The 20,363-nt window shown below is 43.5% G+C and overlaps 1 protein-coding gene and 3 non-coding genes across 7 annotated transcripts; 1 reads left to right on the top strand and 3 right to left on the bottom strand.

Moving 5' to 3' along the window:
* Positions 1-245: 245 nt before the first annotated feature.
* ZNF184 (zinc finger protein 184) lies at positions 246-8,974 on the bottom strand. Of its 4 annotated transcripts, none has more exons than XM_016220270.2 (6): positions 8,580-8,974; positions 8,178-8,386; positions 4,462-4,529; positions 3,490-3,616; positions 3,044-3,139; positions 246-2,669 (listed from the first exon to the last, which is right to left on the bottom strand). In XM_016220270.2, exons 2-6 carry the CDS (start codon positions 8,182-8,184, stop codon positions 691-693), a joined length of 2,277 nt encoding a protein of 758 aa, XP_016075756.2. In that variant the 5' UTR covers positions 8,185-8,386; positions 8,580-8,974; the 3' UTR covers positions 246-690. The 4 variants fall into 4 exon arrangements, with proteins under 4 accessions (XP_016075756.2, XP_016075758.2, XP_016075757.2 ...); XM_016220272.2 differs by having other exon boundaries at positions 8,178-8,317; XM_016220271.2 differs by having other exon boundaries at positions 8,824-8,974.
* Positions 8,975-11,719: 2,745 nt separating this feature from the next.
* TRNAS-AGA (transfer RNA serine (anticodon AGA)) lies at positions 11,720-11,801 on the top strand. Its single transcript has one exon. It is a non-coding gene; the product is annotated as a tRNA-Ser (tRNA).
* Positions 11,802-15,234: 3,433 nt separating this feature from the next.
* TRNAQ-CUG (transfer RNA glutamine (anticodon CUG)) lies at positions 15,235-15,306 on the bottom strand. The gene has a single exon. It is a non-coding gene; the product is annotated as a tRNA-Gln (tRNA).
* Positions 15,307-19,478: 4,172 nt separating this feature from the next.
* On the bottom strand, positions 19,479-19,560 carry TRNAS-AGA (transfer RNA serine (anticodon AGA)). The gene has a single exon. It is a non-coding gene; the product is annotated as a tRNA-Ser (tRNA).
* Between the last annotated feature and the right edge of the window lie 803 nt (positions 19,561-20,363).

The raw sequence follows: 20,363 nt of genomic DNA, 5'->3' as shown, positions 1-20,363 counted from the left end.
GACCCCTGGATCACACTCCTTAGGGCAATTAAATTACAGTCTCTGGTGGTGGAACTTAGCAATAAAGCTTTGTAGTTCCTGAACTGATTCTACTATGCAACTAGGGTCAGATAACACTGGTTTAAGCTGTAGAAGAGAATCTCTGTAATAAACTGGAATGTTAAAACATACTAGAAAACAGTAGGAAAGTACAGTACTTATGTTGAGTTAAGCCATTATATGCTACTGAATTATTAACAGGAGGGTATTTTATAACTCTTTTTATTAGGAACCAGTTATTCAACTTAAATGCATTAGAACAGGAGCTTAATAGATCTCTAGTCTAGTTACCATAGTGTAAATGCTGTTACAAAACATGCATGAATATATTCTAGATGCAGCACAGCAGAACCTGGTATGCAGTCACCCTACTCAAGAATACATTGTGAACGGACTGAGCATCAGCCTCCACATGACCTTCAGAATCATCTCCTTCCAAGTCCCTCATTTCACGAAGGAAAGTGAAGCTGGAAGCAGTTGAATTTTCCAATGTTACAAAGTTGCTTAACGTAATGGATTACTTCAGCTCAGTGTACTTTCTGTTCCAAAGTGTGACAGTGAAAAGTGAAAATTACTTAAGCAGTTTCTCAATCCATTTTGGTTCTTCAGTACTTAACAATAGGACAAAGTAGAGTAAATGCATCGCTACGTTTATGATGCTCCTGGAATAGTCATATCAGGGTGCAGCCTCTGATGTTTGTTGAGAGCAGAACGATATCTGAAGGCTTTTCCACAATCATTACATCCAAAAGGCTTCTCTCCTGAATGAACTCTCTGATGCTGAATGAGGTAAGTGCTCTGGCTGAAAGTCTTCCTGCATTCATTACAGTTGTATGGCTTCTCCCCAGTGTGAGTGTTCTGATGCTCAGTTAGATGAGTGCTCCTGCTGAAGGCTTTGTCACATCCATTACACTTATACGGCTTCTCTCCAGTGTGAATTCTTTCATGCTGCGTCAGATGGGAGCTCTGGCTAAAAGCCTTTTCACATTTATTACACTGGTAGGGCTTTTCTTCTGTGTGAGTTTTTTGATGTTGAGCAAGAGATGAACAATGTCGAAAGGCTTTGCCACACTCGCCACACTCATAAGGCTTTGCTCCCGTGTGAATTCTCTTATGTTGTGTAAGATGTATGTTCTGGTTGAAGGCTCTCCCACATTCATTACACTTGTAAGGTCTTTCTCCAGTATGTATTTTCCTATGCTGAATAAGGGATGAGCCATAACTGAAGGTTTTCCCACATTCATGACACTGATAGGGTTTCTCACCAGTATGAATTCTTTCATGTTTAGCAAGGGATGAACTCCGAATAAAGGCTTTCCCACATTCCTTACATTCATAAGCTTTCTCTTGGGTATGAGTCTTCTGATGCTGATTAAGATTTGAGAGGTAACTGAAAGCCTTCCCACATTCATTGCATTGAAAGGGCTTTTCCCTGGTGTGAATTCTGCGGTGCTGAGTAAGGGATGAGCAGTAACTGAAGGCCTTCCCACATTCATTGCATTTGTAAGGTTTTTCTCCAGTATGAATTTTCAGATGTTGAGCCAGGGATGACCAGTAACTAAAGGACTTCCCACATTCAGCACAATCGTAAGGTTTCTCCCCAGTGTGTGTTTTCTGATGTTGAGTGAGGTTTGAGTGCTGACTGAAGGCTTTCCCACATTCATTGCATTCATATGGCTTTTCACCAGTGTGAATCATATGATGACGGATAAACGTTGAGGGCCCATTGAAGGCCTTCCCACATTCATTACATTTATAGGTTTTCTCTCCAGTGTGAATTTTTTGATGTTGAGTAAGGTGAGTGCTCCTCGTGAAGGTTTTATCACATTCTTCGCATTTAAATGGTTTTTCTCCTGTATGAATTTTCTGGTGTTCCATAAAGTGGCCTCTCTGGCTAAAGGCTTTTCCACATTCATTGCAAGTATATGGTTTCTCACCCGTATGAATTCTCTGATGCTGAACAAGATGGGTCCTCTGACTGAAGGCTTTCCCACATTCATCACATTTATAGGGTTTTTCTCCTGTGTGGATTCTTTGATGTTGAGTAAGAGATGGACCCTCAATGAAGCCTTTTCCACACTGATCGCATTTATATGGTTTATCTCCAGTGTGGATTCTTTGATGGTTTGTAAGGTTTTCGCTCCTGCTGAAGGCTTTTTCGCACTCGTGACACTTGTAGGGTTTTTCCCCAGTGTGTGTTCTCCGATGGCGGATGAGTGCCGAGCAGTAGCTGAAAGCTTTCCCACAGTCGTCGCACTTACAAGATTTCTCTTTTTTAACTGGTTTTAAATTCTGTTTGATGCTTGTTTTAGTAGCAGTCTCTTCTGGAGATACATCTTGTTGTGTTACTAGGGTTGAACTAACATTGATGCTTTTTTCAAAGTCATGATTAACATGGTCTCTCTCCAAAGTAGGTATTGTTTTCTCAGTTATTTTTATTTCCCTTGGCAGTGTTTGTTCATTTGCCTGCTGCCTCTCTAGACTTTCTTTAGACACCCACATTTCTGAGGAGTTAGAACTCCAAGAGTCATCACTTTTGTGTTTTCCCACGACTGTGTCTGGAGATGGCTCTTCTTCAGAAATGTCTGGCTCTGGGACTGATGTGCTATTTTCTAGTCTTGTTTCCCAGCCTGAAAGAAAAAATAATGCCAGTATTCTCTTAGTAGAGGGGTAAAGAACAACAATAAAAAATAGACGGCTGTTGTGGAAGTGATCTAATGAAATTCAATGGAAAGCCCTCAGGAAATTCTAAGGATTTTCAAAAATATCCCTATTATTTGGGGAGAAATTTGGAAGGAGTCAAAGAGAATGATAGATAAATAAAAGATAAAAATAGTAAGAGAATATCTAATTCAGTTTTATAGATCACCTCTAAGAAAAAGTAAGGGCACTCCATTTAAGGAGATAGCTAATTTAAAGAGTGACAGAGGTGGCAAAGAGGAGACAGCATGGACTGAGAGGAGGTCTAAGTTAATGACATTCATCTTTGGGACCCATTACTTACCTCCAAAGCCACCCACTGGAATGCCTGGATCCACGATCCATGGCTCTGTCCCTTGCTCTAACTGGGAAATCACATCAGGTTTGGAAACTTGGAGTCCTGCTCATGAGAAGGAAAAAAGAAGATGGTTACCTGTCTGCAGTAAGGGAAAAGTGCCAAATCAGAGTTCAGTTTCACCACTTTGTTTTCAGAGGAAAGGATATATAGGAACCGTCCGAGGGGAATGAACAGCATATCAAGCTTCAGTGTTACAAATTCCCTGACAACGTATAATTTGGGAACTGATCAGGGTTCAGAAAAATTATTAGTGTGTCTTACTTGTTAGGAGAGAGAAACCTGTTCAAAGCCTTTCAAAATTTAGGAATCCTAAAGGCAAAACTCACCTAAGCACAAGAAATCCCTCTTCCTCCTTTATACCCCAGATGCTAACTCAGAGACATCATCCTTACCTATAGAGACCAGGTGTGTATAATTTTCCAGGGTCACATCCCTGAATAAATCCCTCTGTACAGAATCCAGCTGTTTCCATTCTTCCTGGGTAAAGTCCACTATCACATCCTTGAAGGTCACTGATTCCTGAAATACCAAACATGTTTCTGCTTGGTCATAAAGCATTTACCTAGGACAGGGGTGAAGTTTGCAATAATGACAGAGTAAAGCAAGCCATGGGCTATCTGAAACATGATTCTGATATTTCCTCCTTTGTAAAATGAATATTAAAACAGTGTCATCCCATAAACCAGAAGGTTGGGGGTTCTGTTTCCTGTCAGGGCACATAACCAAGTTGCAGGTTCAATTCCTGGTTGGGGTGCACATGCGACGCAACCAATTGATGTTTCTCTCACATCATTGTTTCTCTCTCAAATCAATTAAGAATATCCTTGGGTGAGGAGTGGAAAAAACAATGATTCACAAATGGTCTATAGAATAAAGCCTTCATTTCTCATCTAGACATTCAATACCTTTCATATTCCAACTTTATTCAACCCATCCATCTCCTCCAAATATTTATGAATCCTGTATAACCCCAGCTAATTCTTATATGTTAACTTTTGCTCATAATCTTTTTCCATACCCAGAATCTACCACAACCCTCCCACCTACCTGTCCAAATGTCCATCCTTTGAGAGGTAGTGAAAATCCCACATCCTCCATGAAACTCTCCTACGCTCTCCAGACTACATTTTATTCATTCTTTATTTTCCACAGCACTTATTTCACCTTTTTAATATTTATCAGCCAAGCTAGAGCATGGCAAGCTACTAAGCAAGAGCTAAGTGGTGAATGTATTAGTTAAGCTGGAGAGACAGAACCAGGAAGAACGTCAGATAGGAACCCAGAATGAAATGCCAACATTGGTTTTTGGATAATCATACCCTACTCTAAGGGCTGAAATGGCATTTCAGGAAGTCTCAACTTACCTGAAAACTGGCTGATGGGAGTAGAGTATGTCCCCCTTGGAGAAGGGCAGATATTGGAGAGGACAGCTCTAGGAGAGGAAGAAGAAACCAGTGAATCCTGTCCAACAGAGCTGCTCCCAGCAATTTTGAAAATCCACTTATTCTATTTGAAAATAACAGAATGGTGCCATTTCCTTTAATTCACAGAATCCAAAAAATAATCAACATAATTGCTGACGATTAGCCCTGATAAATGCCCTGATACTCTCATTGGTAGGTTGAGAAGGTAAATCACTGCTTTTAAGATTCACAGTTTTTTCTCTAGCTACTTAGTCTTCACAGGCCTTTTGAAATTTTGCTAGTAATGCAAATTAAATATCACAGTGATGTCTGCTACTTATACTACATACAAGAATGTCTAAAATTAAATGGGCATGGTCAATACAACTGCTGGCAAGACTAGAGAAATTAAGTGGGTTATAATTGAGCAGTCATACATCAACAAATTGGATAACCTAGAAAAAGTAGATAAATTCCTAGAAATATACAACGTACTGATACTGAATCATGAAGAAACAGATAATCTGAACAGACCAGTAAGGAGTAAGGTTATTGAATCAGTAATCAAAACCCTCCAACAAAGACAATCCCAGGACCAGATGGTTTCACTGGTGAACTCTACAAAACATTGCAAGAATTAACACCAATCCTTCTCAAGCTCTTCCAAAAAAAACAAAGAGGGGGGAACAATCCCACACTCATTTTAGGAAGCCAGCATTACCATGATACCAAGACAGATAAGAACACTACAAGGGAAGAAAACTAGATGAACATAGATGTAAAAATTCTCAACGAAATTTAAGCAAGCTGAATTCAACAGTACACTAAATGAATCTTACATCATGATCAAGCAGGATTTATTCCTGGGATGCAAGGATGGTTCAACATATCCAAATCAATAAATGTGATACACTACATTAACAAAATGAATGATAAAGCTCATATGACCATCTTGATAGATGCAGGAAAAGCACTTGATAAAGTTCAACATCCTTTCATTACAAAAATTCTCAACTTGCTGAAGAAGGAATGTATTTCAACATAATAAACCATATATGACAAGCCCAAAACTAAAATACTCAATGATGAAAGTTTGAAAGCTTTCCCTCTAAGAACAGAAACCAGAGGGTGCTCACTCACACTGTTTATTCATCATAATACTGGAAGTCCTAGCCAGAGCAGTTAGGTAAGAAAAATTTTTAAAAAGGCATCCAAATTAGAAGGGAACAAGTATAATCGTCTGTTTGCAGATGACATAGAGAAAATCCTAAGGACTCAACCAAAAAATAAACTTAGAACTAATCAACAAATTTGGTAAAGTTGCAGAATACAACTTTAGTTTATAGTGTTTCTGTACACTAACAAGGAAATATCTGCAAAATAAATAAAACACTCCCATTTAGAATAGCATCAAAAACAATAAAATACTTAGGAATAAATTTAAGGAGGTGAAAGATGTGTACACTGAAAACTATATGACAATGAGGAGGAAAACTGAAGATACAAATAAATTTGAAGATACTCTGTGCTGCCCCTGGCTAGTGTGGCTTGGTTGGGCATCATCCTCTGTACTGAAAGGTTGCTGGTTCAATTCTAGGACAGGGGACATCCCCGGTGGGAATTATTATCCAAAATATATAAGGAACTCATACAACTCAACAGCATACATACAAATAATCCACTTTAAAATGCACAGGGTACCTGAATAGACATTTTTCCAAAGAATACATACAATGGTCATGAAAAGGTACTTGATATCACTAATCAGGAAAATGCAAATTAAAAACACAATGAGATATGAACTCAGACCTGTTAGAATGAGTATTATCAAAGGGCAAGATGTAAGTGTTGGTGAGGATGTGGAGGAAAGGGAACCATTGTATACTGTTGGTGTGAATGTAAATTGGTATAGCCATCAGGGAAATACATATCACATTTTCTTAATCATTCATCTATTGATGGACACTTAGGTTGCTTCTATGTCTTGGTTATTGTAAACAATGCTGCAGTGAACTGGGGGTACAGATATGTTTCTGAGATAGTAATTTTATTCCCTTTGGATAAATAACCATAAGTGGGATTGGTGGATCAGATGGTAGTTCTATTTTTAATTTCTTGAGGAATTTCCATTTTGTTTTCCATGGTGGGTATGCCAATTTACATTCCCACCAACTGTGGGAATATGTGTATATATGTAGACACACAGAATGAAATATTTCAGCCATAAAATAGAAGAAAATCCTGTCATTTGCCACATTCATGGACCTTGAAGGCATTATGTGAAATGAAGGAAGACAGAAAGACAAATAGTGTAAGATCTCACATGTGGAATTTAAAAAAACTGAACACATAGAAACAAAGAGTAGAATAGTTATTTCCAGGGTGGGAAGGGAAGGGCATAGGGAAAATGGGGAGATGTTCGTCCAAGGGTACAAGCTTCCAGCTATAAATTAGCTCTGGGGATCTAACGTACAGCATGGTGACTGTGGTTAACAATACTACATTATATACTTAGAAGTTGCTGAGAGAGTAAATCTTAAATGTTCTCAATACACAGATACACACAAAAGGCAAATATGTGAGGTGACAGATGCATTAACCTTATTATAATTTTGCAATATGTAGGTGTATGAAGTCTACCCACTGGACTAAACTTACACAGTATTATGGGTAAATTATATCTCAGCTGGAAAAAAAATTTTCTCAGCAATGTTTTGTAGCTTTCAGTGTACAGATCATGAACATTTTGTTAGATATGTTTGTTTCGTATCTTGGATGCTATTGTAAATGGAGTTATTTTTAGTACAATCTCCAATTGTTCATTAATATAATGAAAGACAGTTGATTTTTTAAACATTTTTGTTTTGAGATAACTAGATAAACATGCAGTTCTAAGAAAACATTTTTTGTACCCTTTAAAAAAAGAATTGAGACAAATATAAGGTATAGCTTAAACTATATAAATAAGTAATGTTCAAACTTCTAATGATATTAAAGAAAGGCAAGAAAAAGGATTGTATAATAATAGGTTAAACCAAACCTGACTGCATAGCCATACCTAAAGAATGTAAAGACAGTGACAATGCAGAGGAGCTCTTCTGGCATCAGAGGAACTGAGGCTACTGTGCTTAGGAAAAAATTTGTGGTAATCGCTGATTTGACATATCTGAAGGGCAGCGTGTGAGAGAACAGTTTTGCTTCGGGGGATTTCAAGAACTAAGATCAATGCAGAAGTTTAAAAAAAGGCACTTCTGTCTAATATAAGGAACTAAAAAAGTCACAAGGAAACAGTCTGCACATAAAATGGAGAGTTTAATGCCACACTTGTTCAGGTATTGGCCTAAGGATGGCTATCTCCCAGCGATATTTTAAAAAACTCATTTTTGCGTTGAAGGGATGATTACCAAGGTTTTTTTCTGACTGCAAGATTATCATTCTGATATTTAACAAACAGAAGTCATGTGAAGATCACAGACATTCTGAACCATTGCCCCAATCCCTAAACCCGGGAGTTAACTCTTCCGCCAAGTCTCCCTGTAATGTAATTCGGCCTCTTTATTTGACCCTTAAATATAAGGTTTCCTCCTTCCACCTAGTCCAGCTGCCAAGTATCTGATCTTCAAGTTGGGGCTGCTCTTGCCTCCATCACTGCGCTCCCCCCGAGCCGGCCTCACTACCTTCCATCTCAGGAGCCAATCCCGTGCCTCTGGAACCTGGTCACCACGTCCCCAGCAGCGTCCCTCCAGCTGGGTCCTCCGTCTGGGGCTCAGCTGTCCAGCAAGGGCTCTGAACCTTAACACACGCTGAGGATGGCTGGCTGAAAGACAGATGGGTCAGCAGCCCGGGTCGGTCACACCGCAGAGTTCTGCCCAGCGGCCACGGGGTCCTGGGAGAGAAATGCCGAGAGCGCTCACGGCGAGCGGCACTCCCGCTGAGCGAAACCGCGGCGCTCGAGGGCGCAGGTTCAGCCCGGGATTAACGAAACCCTTGGTGCCTCCCCTAGAATCTGGCCAGAGGCGCCCACGGGACTGCCGAGTAGCTTCGTGCACCCCGGCGGGCTCGGATTCGGGAAGACACACCTGTTGCGGGGGCGGGAAGCTGGAAGGTGGCCCAGCGGGGCGGGGCCCAGCTCCGGTCCTCCCTCCCAGAGTGGAACAAAAGAACAAAGCGGTCCGCGGGGTCAGGGCGGAACCGCCCGTGCCGAAGGCTGCACCGGGCGCCCGCTTCCAGGACCCCCCAGCTTCCTCCGGTAGAGGCCGATCCTAGCTCGGCGAGGAGGGTGACGTCACGCGACCGGAGGGCTGATGGTTGCCATGGTGATACCTCGGCTTTCCTCCACAGTGATCTGCATGCTCAGATCGCGGGTCTGGAAGCGCCGAGACGATCAGCAAACCTAGGGAAAGGGGCCAGAGCTGCTGGACTTCACAGCGCCAACCTCTTTCCCGTCCTACAGCGGTTCAACGGCCACTTCCGGTCGCGAGGAGCGAGCCCCGCCCCCGTTCGCCGGTGCGTTGGAGCGCGGGTGGCCACGCAGGACTACGATTCCCAGAACGCTCCACGCGCCGAACTCCATTTCCCAGAGGCCTCGGTCGCCGCGCAGACGCAGTCGCGCGGGCCTGGAAGGTGTACCCGCCGGTGGTTCGCTCCTGAGTCAGGTGGCGATGTGTGTTGGGGCGCTGACCCTCGAGTTTGTGTGATTCGACAGACCGTGAGAAATACACATTTTCACACATATAATTTTAAAAAGCAAACAAGCATTTCCGCATGCATTACGTACTTCTACAGCCTGGCCTGCACTCTATTCAGTGTTCTCTTCGTTTGTTTAAAAATTCTGGTCCTGACCCACTCTATTGCTTTCATGACTCCCAAATGGGTCACAACCCAAATTTTTAAAAATGCTGAAGGAATCGGGAGATGACGTCACCATGCTTTGCCCGGCTGTAGTGCAGCGTGTGCCTGTCACCGCGGCACAGGACTGCGAATGAGCCCGGCCAGTGTCTGTGTCCTTGGCAGAAAAGAATCCAACAGAAGTCGGTAGGTTTTTATATTTTTAAATATGTGGCCCACGCATTTTATTGTGCTTGCATACGTCCACAGCATTTGGAAGGGGCTAAGATTAAGTCACTCAACCCATTGCTTGACAGAATTTAACTTGGAAATCCTATTATGGACTATATGGAAACAAAGTTGCAATCAAAGGAAAGGGAACAATATCTAGAAGTCTCTAAGAGCAGATTTCTGAAAAAGTCTGCAGGAACCAGAAAATTTACAGGAACAATTTGGTATTCTCAATAGACTGCAAGAAAACATGGCCTAAATGAAACACGAAAGAAAGCTGTGAGAGAACACGTTGAAATAAAGATACTAAGCGAAAAAGTATTAAAAACATACAGCAAACGTTTAAGATTCAGCAACGTAATTAAAGTTATACTGAGAAGAATTAACCTGATGCTGTGGCAAAGTGAATCAGTTGTGTATAGGATATTCTTTTAAAGCTCCTCCATGATTCAAAAGAGAAAGATGGATGATGGATAGATTAGACATAAAGGATAGGAAGGAAAGCCAAGGATAGGTGTGGATAATTGGCCACCAGGGAGAGACCACTTGAGATCAGCCTCATTTAACACTGTGTGTGCCAGGCAGTGTTTTAGTGCATTACATCTATTTATTTAATGCTTGAAACAACCTAATGAAGTTATTTCTGTATTATTGTTTCTACTTTACAACAAAGGAAACTGAGGCACAGATAAGTCGAATAACCTTCCCAAGGTCACATAGCCAGTAAATGATGAAGGTAGGACTTCAATGTAGTAATTTGGTCCCAAACTCTCACTTTCAGTCTCTAACACTAGACTGCCTAGTAAAGATATGACTAATTTTCTGAGTTTAAGAAAGAATACATCAATCAACCAATGAATGTATAAATAAGTGGAACAACAAATTGATGTTTCTCTTTTTAAAATCAAGAAATAAAAAAGAAGAAAGAACATATCCCTTATTCCTTGCTGGTAGGCGTGCAAGGTGGTATAGCCACTTTGGAAGACAGTTTGGCAATTTCTTACAAAATTAAACAGAAAAAAGATGGAAACTCACAGAATATGTGTAGGTCAGTTATTTAAGATATAACCCTGCCTTAGTTATTTGCACAATGAATAGGATTTTAGTAATAACTTGTTCTTTTTAACTTGAAAATACACAGTGAATATCTCAGTATGTCATCAATAAATATTCATATATAAAGTAACTTTCAGTGACAGCAAAAGTTTTACACCCTACTGATGGAATTTTTAAAAAGTAAAATATTTACTGAAGTTTAACAGGTACACAAAAAAGCATATGAAGGTGAGCAACTCAATATATTTACACAAAGCAAGCACAGCCCTGTCCCCAGGACCCAGTGTGGGAACCAGAGTCATTATCAGAATCTCAGAAAAAGCCCCCAAGGGTAGTGGGACCTCCCAGTCTATACCTTATAAGGGTAATCATTATTCTGATTTCTAATGCCATAGGTTAGTTTCAGCTGTTTTCAAACTTTCCAAAATTGGAATGCACTATAGCATGTGTTCTTTCATGTCTGGCTTTATCAGGCTGTGAGATTTCGTCCATATGGTGTGTGTACTTCTAGTTTCTTCACTCTGTGGTATTCCATTGTATGAAAAACAAAACAAAACCCACAATTTTTTCTAGTGTAGATGGACATTTGGTTTGTTTCCAGTTTAGGGCTAAAGTAATTTTTGTTTCCTGCAAATGAAGCCTGACTTTCTTCCTTTACCAAAATCCATTCTGCCATGGTCTTTTTTTTTTCTTTTTTTTCTGGTCCAGTGAAACAAAGTTGTGGCTGTGTCCAGTCCTTGTTCACTGTTTCCCTAAAACAAACAATTTGATTAATATTTTTAGTTCTAATACATCACTAATTGCTTTTTATTTTGCAAGTTTTATTAAATACAAACTTTTTCTTTTGTTTTGGCATCTAACTTCAATGAAAGCTAATGTTCCAAATGACTAGGTGGGGGGACGCTGGGGGGAGCATATATGCTTCACAAAAAAGTGTGCACCAGAAACCCCACAAAACTGCTATATATAGATGATGGACAGAAATAATTTTACCTAAAGGTTGGTTTGTGTTCATCCCACAAAGCCTGCTTGTATGTGGGGTTGTGGTTACACGTCTTTGTGTTCTTTGTTGTCTATAGCCTGCAAAAGCCCCCGGACGGCTAGTGTAGTCGTGGCCGAGTGGTTAAGGCGATGGACTAGAAATCCATTGGGGTTTCCCCGCGCAGGTTCGAATCCTGCCGACTACGCGGTCCTTTTCCTGGGAGGGCAGATGTGGCGGCACTGTGGGGGAAGCCCCTCTTCTCACGAGTCTCCGTGGCCTTTTCTTCCCCGCAGACCCCCCCTCGGGCCCTATGGGAGACGGTGGTTCCATTTCTGACAGGGAGGTGGGAGGACCTGTTTTGTATTCAGTCGCCTGCAGGGGACCTGCACCCTCCTTCTTTGGCGTCACTCCCAGTCCCAGCTGCGTTGATCCGAGAACCACTCCAGCGCCTTTCGAATATCAAAGCTGCAGCTACTTTAAGGCCCAGAGGAGAACCTGGGTTTAAATGACAAGAGACTTAAGACTCATTGGGAGTTAATAAGAACATGGTTGGCACCTGCCTCCCATTTACATGCACAAAGAGCTACTGGGGCAATATGCCAAAAAGAAGGTAAAAATGCCCATGAAGGTATTTAAGCCCTCCATCCTAGACGTCAAACCCTGGAATGATGATGCCCGCGTGGCGCAGCTGGGAGCTCTGTCCACCCGGCTGCACTGGCTGGCCTGGGCAACTGCAAGGACTGGAGCCTCCACAAGATGCCAATCAAATGTGTGGAGGCCCAAGGCAAATGGCCACCCCCCCCAAGTTCCAGGAGCATTTGAGGAGTGTCAACATTGCTGCTTTCAATAAGACCTGAAGCTCCAAGCAATGTGCTTGTGAATGTATGTTAGACTTTGTGAACTAAAGTTTCCTGGAAGGAAAAAAAATCACTATTTTAAAGCCATAGCAATCAAGACAGTGTGGCACTTACTTGGATGGGTAATTAAACATTGAAACAGAAGAACACATCCTAAACAGAACCACTCATACAGTCTTGATTTAGAACAAAGGTGATCCTGCAGTGCTCTAAGGAAAGATCATTGTTTTCAATAAATTGTATATCGATATGGAAATAAATGAATTACAACCTACACAAAACTCAATCAGATGAAATGCATATTTAAACATGAAAGGTAAAGCAATAATGCTTCTGAAAGATAACTTGGGATAATTTCTTCATGACGTTGGAGTGCGCAAATATTTCTAAAATGGAGCACAAAAAGCAGTCACCACAAAAAATATGTATGTACAAATTAGTCTTCACCAACACTGGAAACTTTTGTTCGTTACTAGCCACCAGTAAGCATGTACAAGGCAAATCTTAGAGAAGATATTTATATTGCATATGCCTAACAAAAGACTGTGTCTGTAGTGAGAGTTCTCCAGAGGAACAGAGCCAGTGTATGTATATAGACTTATTTTGAGGAAATGGTCCAGGCAGTTATTGAGGATGGCAAGTTCAGACCTGCAGAGGGGCAGCAGGCTGGTGGCCCAGAGGGAGCTGGCGCTGCAGCTCGTCTGTTGGCAGAACTCCCTTTTGCTCAGGGCAGCTTTTGCTTTATTTGTGCCGTCAGTTGATGAGGTCCATCCACATTGCAGGCCTGAGTCCTGAATTCACTTAAAGAAATAATCTCATTTGGCCAGATTTTTATTCTTATTCCATGTAGCTCCTCCCAGTCACTGTGGTCTCTGCGTGAGTGAGTGGGTTAGAGGCCGTTGCGACCAAAAGGCGTCAGGAATATAAAGTCCCGCCCCGGGCAGGTGCAGCAGGTGCAGCAGGTGCAGCAGGAGCGTGCTGGGCCCATAACCAGAGGTCGGTGGATGGAAACCATCCTCTGCTAGCTGTGTTCTTCCCATGCTTTTCCAAGACCCGTGGGGTCCTCTTTCTTTTGAGACAGGCTGATCTCGTTTTCGGGGTTCCAACTAAGCAAGATTCCCCTCAGTGTCATTCATCCTCCGCCTCAGCTGCCTGCTGGGCTCCCGCGAGGAGCGTGAATGGCCATGGCCGTGGCCATGGCCCGCACGTCCCTCCACTGCTGGGCGGTCCGGTGCTTAACAGGACAGAGCCCGGGTACACCATGGAGGGGAAGGCCCGAGAAGAACTTGGAGTAAAGGGAGTCTCTTGTGTGGGCAGAGGCCGGCGGTGGATTGATGTGATTGCCCCTGTCCTGGAGGAAGGGACACGGAGGAGAAAGGACTCACCTGGGAGGTGGAGGTGGAGGTGGAGGTGGAGGGGAGGGGAGGGGAGGGGAGGAGAGGAGAGGAGAGGAGTCAGGAAGGAGGCCCGGGACAGGTCAGCAGACCTTCCCAAAGAGCTTAGAGAAGGAAGCAATAAAGAAAACAGCTGCTTTAAGGCTCTAGCATAGAAACATAAAGTGGAGATTATTTACAAGGCTGAAATTTTATCTGGAAAAAAAAAAAAAGAAAAAGATAAAATTGGTAAACCCTTGGGTAAACTGATCAAGTAATAAAGAAAAAGGCATGCAGCTGTTCTTGGAAATGGGGAGCAGAGGGCCTGTCTAGTAGACTTCAAAAGTGAAAAAGAGGCTGAGTGGCCAGAGGCGAAGGGAAACTGCCAAGGCAGAGACAGACCGAATCCTCCCAGGAATTCCTAGGAAGAAACTCAACTGTTGTTGGCATTCCTTCAATACATTGACCCGTACTTGTTAATCATACGATGGGATTTTGCGTCTGAACTCTGTGCCCAGAATGATTCAAAACCTCACCTGGTTTTTGGCCCCTCTCTCTTCACCACCATCCTGGACCCCAGGACGAGCCAGCCTGGCATGACTTTGTTGACTCCTTTTGATTGGATTACAAGTAAAATGGTTTTTCCTAATTTCTGGAATTGTGTAGTGGTTTGCTTACTAATACCCAGTTTGGATTCACAACTTGGCAACCTTGGCTTTCACTGTAGATGATTCATGATTTCCTGGAATTTCCTTTTCTAGGTGCTTGTAGAAGGGTCCACCTCCTTGGAGAGCAAACACTACTTTCTTTAGGAAAGGCTGCCTTCAAAGCAGTTTTGATGGCAGGGAACAGGAAGGCATCACCAAAGCCTAGGCTCTTTTGGGGGAAAGGAAACATGTAGGACTGTGGTCTAATTCCTTTTTAAAAAGTAATAAAGTATGGTGGTGATGTGGGAACACTCCCGGAGTCTCCCACTGGGACCAAGAAAAGTCAGATGTGGGAACCTTCCTTCTAAGGAGCTCAGATGAGTAACTGCTCGTTATGAGGAGGGTCTCGGTGTGGACGGGGCAGTTAGTTCACCACTTTAACCACCAGCCAGGACCAACTACACAGAGGCTGCTGGCTCACTAGCCTAAGAAGCCACAGGGAACTTCAGCTCTCCAGGAGGTCAAATATTCTTCCAGAAAGTGTATTTGTTGTGAATGTTTCTTACTCTGACATCATGATGGTTCTTTTCTTCCTTATAAAATAAATTCTATTAAACCCAAGTGGAATTCTATTCCTGTATGTTCCCAGATGCAGGTGCGTTGGGACTTAAGGAACTCACAGATGTCAGGGTCAAAATTGGGTTCCCTCATTTAGGTGGAGGTGTTTTCCTCGGAGGAACATGAAAAAGGTAAGGCAAGGCAGGTTCCACCGAGATTTGAACTCGGATCGCTGGATTCAGAGTCCAGAGTGCTAACCATTACACCATGGAACCTCACCTTGGGTGGTGCCTCCCGTAATCATGTGTAATGAGCTAGAGTAATTCTCCTGAAAGCATGTCAGTTAAAATTCTTGGTCCACGCCCGCTCGACACTTTGGAAGAAAATCAGAAGGGATTTTATCTTACTTTATTTTATCTTACTTTTTGCCCAGTACTGGAGCGCATGTAGCGCACCCCATAAGCAACTCGGAAGCTGGGTGGTCCTAGTCCCTGCTTCCTTCATTACGGAGAAATGAGTGGGCGTGTCCTAGGCATTGCACCCCTGGACTGGGCGCCTTTTGTTGATTAGATGACTTAATGCTTGAAGACTTGGTGAAGTTGGTACGTTTAGTTCCTGTAGAGACGGGGTAAACTGAACTTAGAGATTTCACATCTCGTGTCTGCAACTCCGCTCAACTTCACCGTGAGACACTTTTCTCCACCCAGGTTATGTACTCACCAGGTCCGAGTCCTGTAAGAAAACCACCTTGAATGTGTCGATTCCTGGCAAATTCACGGAGGAAAACTTGCAAAAGAAGTGTGCTTGAGAGAAAATGGGAGAGTTTGTGCTCGAAAAAGTCTGAATTTTGTCTCGTGTAGCGATGGGTGAGGAGCGTTCTCGGAGACGACATTTCAAGGGGTGCCCGGTGAAAGCTTCCAAGTGCACTGCAGACTCCTTTCCTTGGACCCAGTCACAGGATGTGTTTCCAGGGTGGGTAGGCGGGTTCCTCGGGGTCCACCCTCCCCAGTCCTGCAGACGGGTCTCGGCCCCGCGGCGCAGCTGCAGCGTTCAGCCGAGCTTTAGCCAGCTGCCCCTGGGGGTCCGAGTTGGTGGGGCTACCAGCGGGAATACAGGCATCTCCAGGACTGCACAAGGACTTCTAACCCGGAGGAAGAGACCCTGCCACTCGGCGAGGCTGCGCGGTGCCCCCAGGCTGTGCAGCTTCCCGCCCGCGCCCCGCGCTCCTGCGCGCGCCCAGGAGGCCGCAGAGCCGGACCCTCCTGCCCACCTGGAGGAGCAGGCGCGCAGAGGAGACACACCTCTCCTTCCAGTTGTCCCGGCAACTAAAAACGAACAAATAAACACAAGGAACTTCCAAAACATCTACTTCATGCAAAACCTTTCTAGTGCGCACCTTCTAAGGGCTGGGCCTTGTACCAGACTCTGGGTTGTGTTCATCCAACACAACTGCGTATGTATGGTCAGCGCCCGAAGAAAGCGTTACCTGTAACTCACCGGGGCACGGAGCGCAAACAGCCAAAGGAAGTAATTTCAAAAGGAGCGTAGAAGTAGCGCTTGCAAAATACGGAGATGAAAGCTCCCCTCTTCAGTCAAGCTCTTCTCCCGGGTGGTTGCATATGCCGGTGTCCCTCTGGGCAGGCACTGGGGTAGGGCTGTCCTGTAAAATGAACATAAACCTGAGCACTGGCACGGGGACTGGGAGAGGAGAAATGAGAGGTGAGACGAGCCACGGGAAGCAAGGAAAGGTTACGTTTCCCCCAGTTCTTACTGTGGGGAAACGTCCTTAGCTCAGCTCCTTCTTCAAGATCGCTTGTTTAGCTAGTTTTATGGACTCCAGTGGAGGGTAAGGTGCTGGAGACAGGAGGGTAAAGGAGACGAAGACAGTCCCTGCACCTGACCAGATTAGTGTCCCCTGGGAAGGAAGCTCTGTAAACAGGACCATAAAGCAGAGCCCACGCGGGGTATGTTGGGAAAGGGCTTGTTTCTGGCAGTCTAGCGGCGCGGACAAGATGGAAACCTAAAACATGAATAAAAGTGGAAATTACTGACTCGCACAAGAACTGATCATGCTGCTCTGAAGAGAGAGTGGTCCATGACCTTCACACACAGAATGTGCAGGATAGTGCAGCTGCAGCATGTGGATCCTGGTCATTGAAAAGGAAGTGGCTTACCTCGGGCAGCAACAGATAGAGAAAGAAACAACAGAAGGTGAAGAATAGGTTCTGCAACAGACTTCGGATTAAGGCTCAGTCAAGCCTCTGTGCATTGCCTTCTAGGGGGATGTGCCAGCATTGATGTGAACACAGAACTCCAACAAGGGCACTGCAGTGGGTCTGCCCCTCAATATGTTGGCTACCACTGGTTGTCATGGGGAAGAGCTGCTGAGCCCATGTGGAGAAGCTGCTTGTACTAGTTAAAAAGAATGTGCTTTGGGCCTCATGGCCTCTGAAAGACATTTTATGCATTTCTCACAAGAAAATAAAGCTGGCAATTTCTTCCCCTCCCTTGAATGGACTGTGAAGTTATTAGGGACGATTTCTAAAACCTGTGTGGGTTTACCACCCCATGGCATATGGAATGGAAAGCTCTGCACCCTCTCACACAAGATGAACCCAGACACCATCCACTTAGCAAACTATTCCAGGGAATTTGCAGAAGTATTGAAGATGCTGTGCCCCAGCCTAAGAATCCCCTGCATTTGGGTTTCTCCTTCATATCATGTAGCCTAAATGTAATGATAATAAACAAAATAACTCCAGTAAAATTAAGCATAAAGCTGCTAAAGAAGCATTCTCTTTAAATTCAGGCTGCATGATTCATTAACCTTAACCTTGCAAATTAGGAGGGAAAGGTGCGCTCACCCCTGAAGCTGAGATTCCAGTTAAACCAGTTGTCCTTGTCTCTGTCATCACCAAGTGATTGTGTGATGTGGGTTCCTGACTGTGCTGTTTGGAGAGACCAGAGTTAGATCTAGGGCATGGCCGGTGGGCTCAACCACATTCATTTTAAAACCTCTTAACGTTCCTATCAGTACAAAAAAATTTAAAGCAACAACATGCAGTAAGAAAATTCAAGTAAATATGCCACTGTCATATTTAACAGCATGTTCCTAGAAAGAATCTAGATCGGAGCACTCAGTACTGTAAAGGTGCCAACTCTACCCTAGACTGACCCATTAGAGTCAGTGCATTTTAGTAACAATACTCAGGTGTGGGGGGTTTTGGAGATTGACAAATTGACCTAAATATAACATTAAAGTGAAAGAGGCCAAAGTAGCCCAGGTTACCTTTTAAAAGGAAGGCAAAATTAGAGGAGTTACTTTATGCTAAAGACATAAATGCTAAAGACAATAATTAAGACAATATTACATTGTCCATGGACAGACAATGACACTAAATAGAATTTGGAATTAGACCCTCACACTCCATACCCTGCTTTATGAGCAAGGGAGCACCTCAGAAATGGTGAGAATGAATAGTCTTTGCATAAATTGTGAATATAATGGGGGGAAATGATCTAATGCATACAGCCGGGGGGGGGGGGGGGGAGATAAATTGACTCCTTTAACAATATCCACAAAGCCAGTTCCAGGTAGACTGTGGATCTGAATGTAAAGGTTAAATAGAAAGATGATAGTTGGGAGGTAAGTAAAGCTTCTAGAACAACACGGGAGCATCTTCATGACTTTGAAGTAGGGAAATATTTTCTAAATTCGACACCATGAGAGCAGTCACAAAGGGGTCTCCTTTCCATCTGGATCATCAAATCCTGCTGTCCTGAGTTTTCTTGTATTTTTTGATAAAATTCCCTCCAGTTTTTCTCCTGTCTCCTGGAACTGCCAGTTGTCAGAATACATTGAATCTCCTGAACTGGTTTTCAATTTTGTCACTACTGTTTTCTGCCTTTGATGTGTTTCTAGGTTTTTTGGAGGTTTTCTAAATTTTATCTTCCAGTATTATTAACTGCTATTTTCTGCTATCATACTCTTTATTTCCAGTAGATCCTGGTCTCTTCATCATCATAAAAAACTTTTCCCTAAATTCTGTTCCCAATTTTACACTATGATACATTTTAAAGTAAAATAAAAATAGCTTCCATTTTGTGGCATAGACTACCTTCTAGGATTTATCTGAGAAACACTTTCACTGAATTGTCTCTTTATGAAATAGCTTCCTTCCAGCAGGGTTTGGGAGAGAAACTTGGAGACAGCCTTGAGTCCTGCCCACCCCCTCCCCAGCAAACTTTTTGAGGAAACAGCCCTACTCCGCTTTTTGTGGGCGGGAAGGGGCTCTGGGTTTCAGGGGCTGCAACAAGACAAGCGTTGGTAAGAAACATGGAGCAGCTGTGGTTGATTAAGAGTGGAAAGGCAGGTAGGAGACAGGTACAGGTATTATCTCTGTGGGAACTACACGGTGAGCACTTTAGCATAAAGTGAAGCCTCTGACGTAGTCGGCAGGATTCGAACCTGCGCGGGGAAACCCCAATGGATTTCTAGTCCATCGCCTTAACCACTCGGCCACGACTACTGACATGCAGAGCATGCCCATTATGAAGAGGGATAGGATAGACATAATGATAGGACTTGACAAACGTCTTTAGCAAGCTGGGCAAATTCCTTGGGTGCATAAGGCGTCGGGTGGGAGGTCAGGCTCTCCGATGGCGAGAGAGTTCACCAACCTGGGCCTGATCCCTGAGGCTTGAGCTGGGCTCCTGCTGGGTACTGGACTCTCCAAAATGGAGCGAACTCACTGAGCACCGAGGTGGAGTTGGGGTGACTCTGGTTTTAGGCCTGGATGGGACCAACCCTTCTGCTAGGACTTGCAGGAGGACAGCTCCTGGCTGAGTAGCACTGCCCTTTATGGGCTCCAGGGAAGGAAGTGCTCCCGCTGGTTCAAGTGTCCAAGGTAGTGGGAGAGAAAAACGATACTGAAAAGTATCCCTGGACCCCTCACCTGGCATCCCTAGGCACCAAGGCTTACACCAAAAGCACTCATCTCATTGTGTTTGGAAAAGTGCTTTGCAAATGCCAACACACTTTCACAAAAAAAGACAACTAAGAATTTCAAAATGTGTTTGGGTGAGGTTTTCCAACCAAGCAGGGTCTTTTGCAAATGTTCTATGTAGGGAGAGATTGTTTGAATGGTGGGGGAACCTCAGAGACACTACAGGTGACTGGTCTTTCACATTCTAGTCAGGTCCACACAAATCACTCCCCTCCACTCCCACATTAATGGATCATTTCCAGAGAACTTTAAAGTGGCATACTTCTCAACAATCCTATCATTAGTTTATGTCTATATGGTGCCCTTTTTCAATTCCTCTTAGAAAG

Source organism: Miniopterus natalensis, chromosome 19, assembly GCF_054644295.1.
Source record: "Miniopterus natalensis isolate mMinNat1 chromosome 19, mMinNat1.hap1, whole genome shotgun sequence".
Taxonomy (NCBI): domain Eukaryota; kingdom Metazoa; phylum Chordata; class Mammalia; order Chiroptera; family Miniopteridae; genus Miniopterus; species Miniopterus natalensis.
Note: the sequence above shows the minus strand (reverse complement) of the source record. Positions and strands in the feature narration are given on the sequence as shown.

Coding starts and splice junctions, on each gene's coding strand:
- ZNF184 (XM_016220270.2), bottom strand. Junction 3,617..4,461: donor TCCCATCAGCCAGTTTTCAG/GTAAGTTGAGAC, acceptor TTGGTATTTCAG/GAATCAGTGACCTTCAAGGA. Junction 3,140..3,489: donor TACACACCTGGTCTCTATAG/GTAAGGATGATG, acceptor TCTCATGAGCAG/GACTCCAAGTTTCCAAACCT.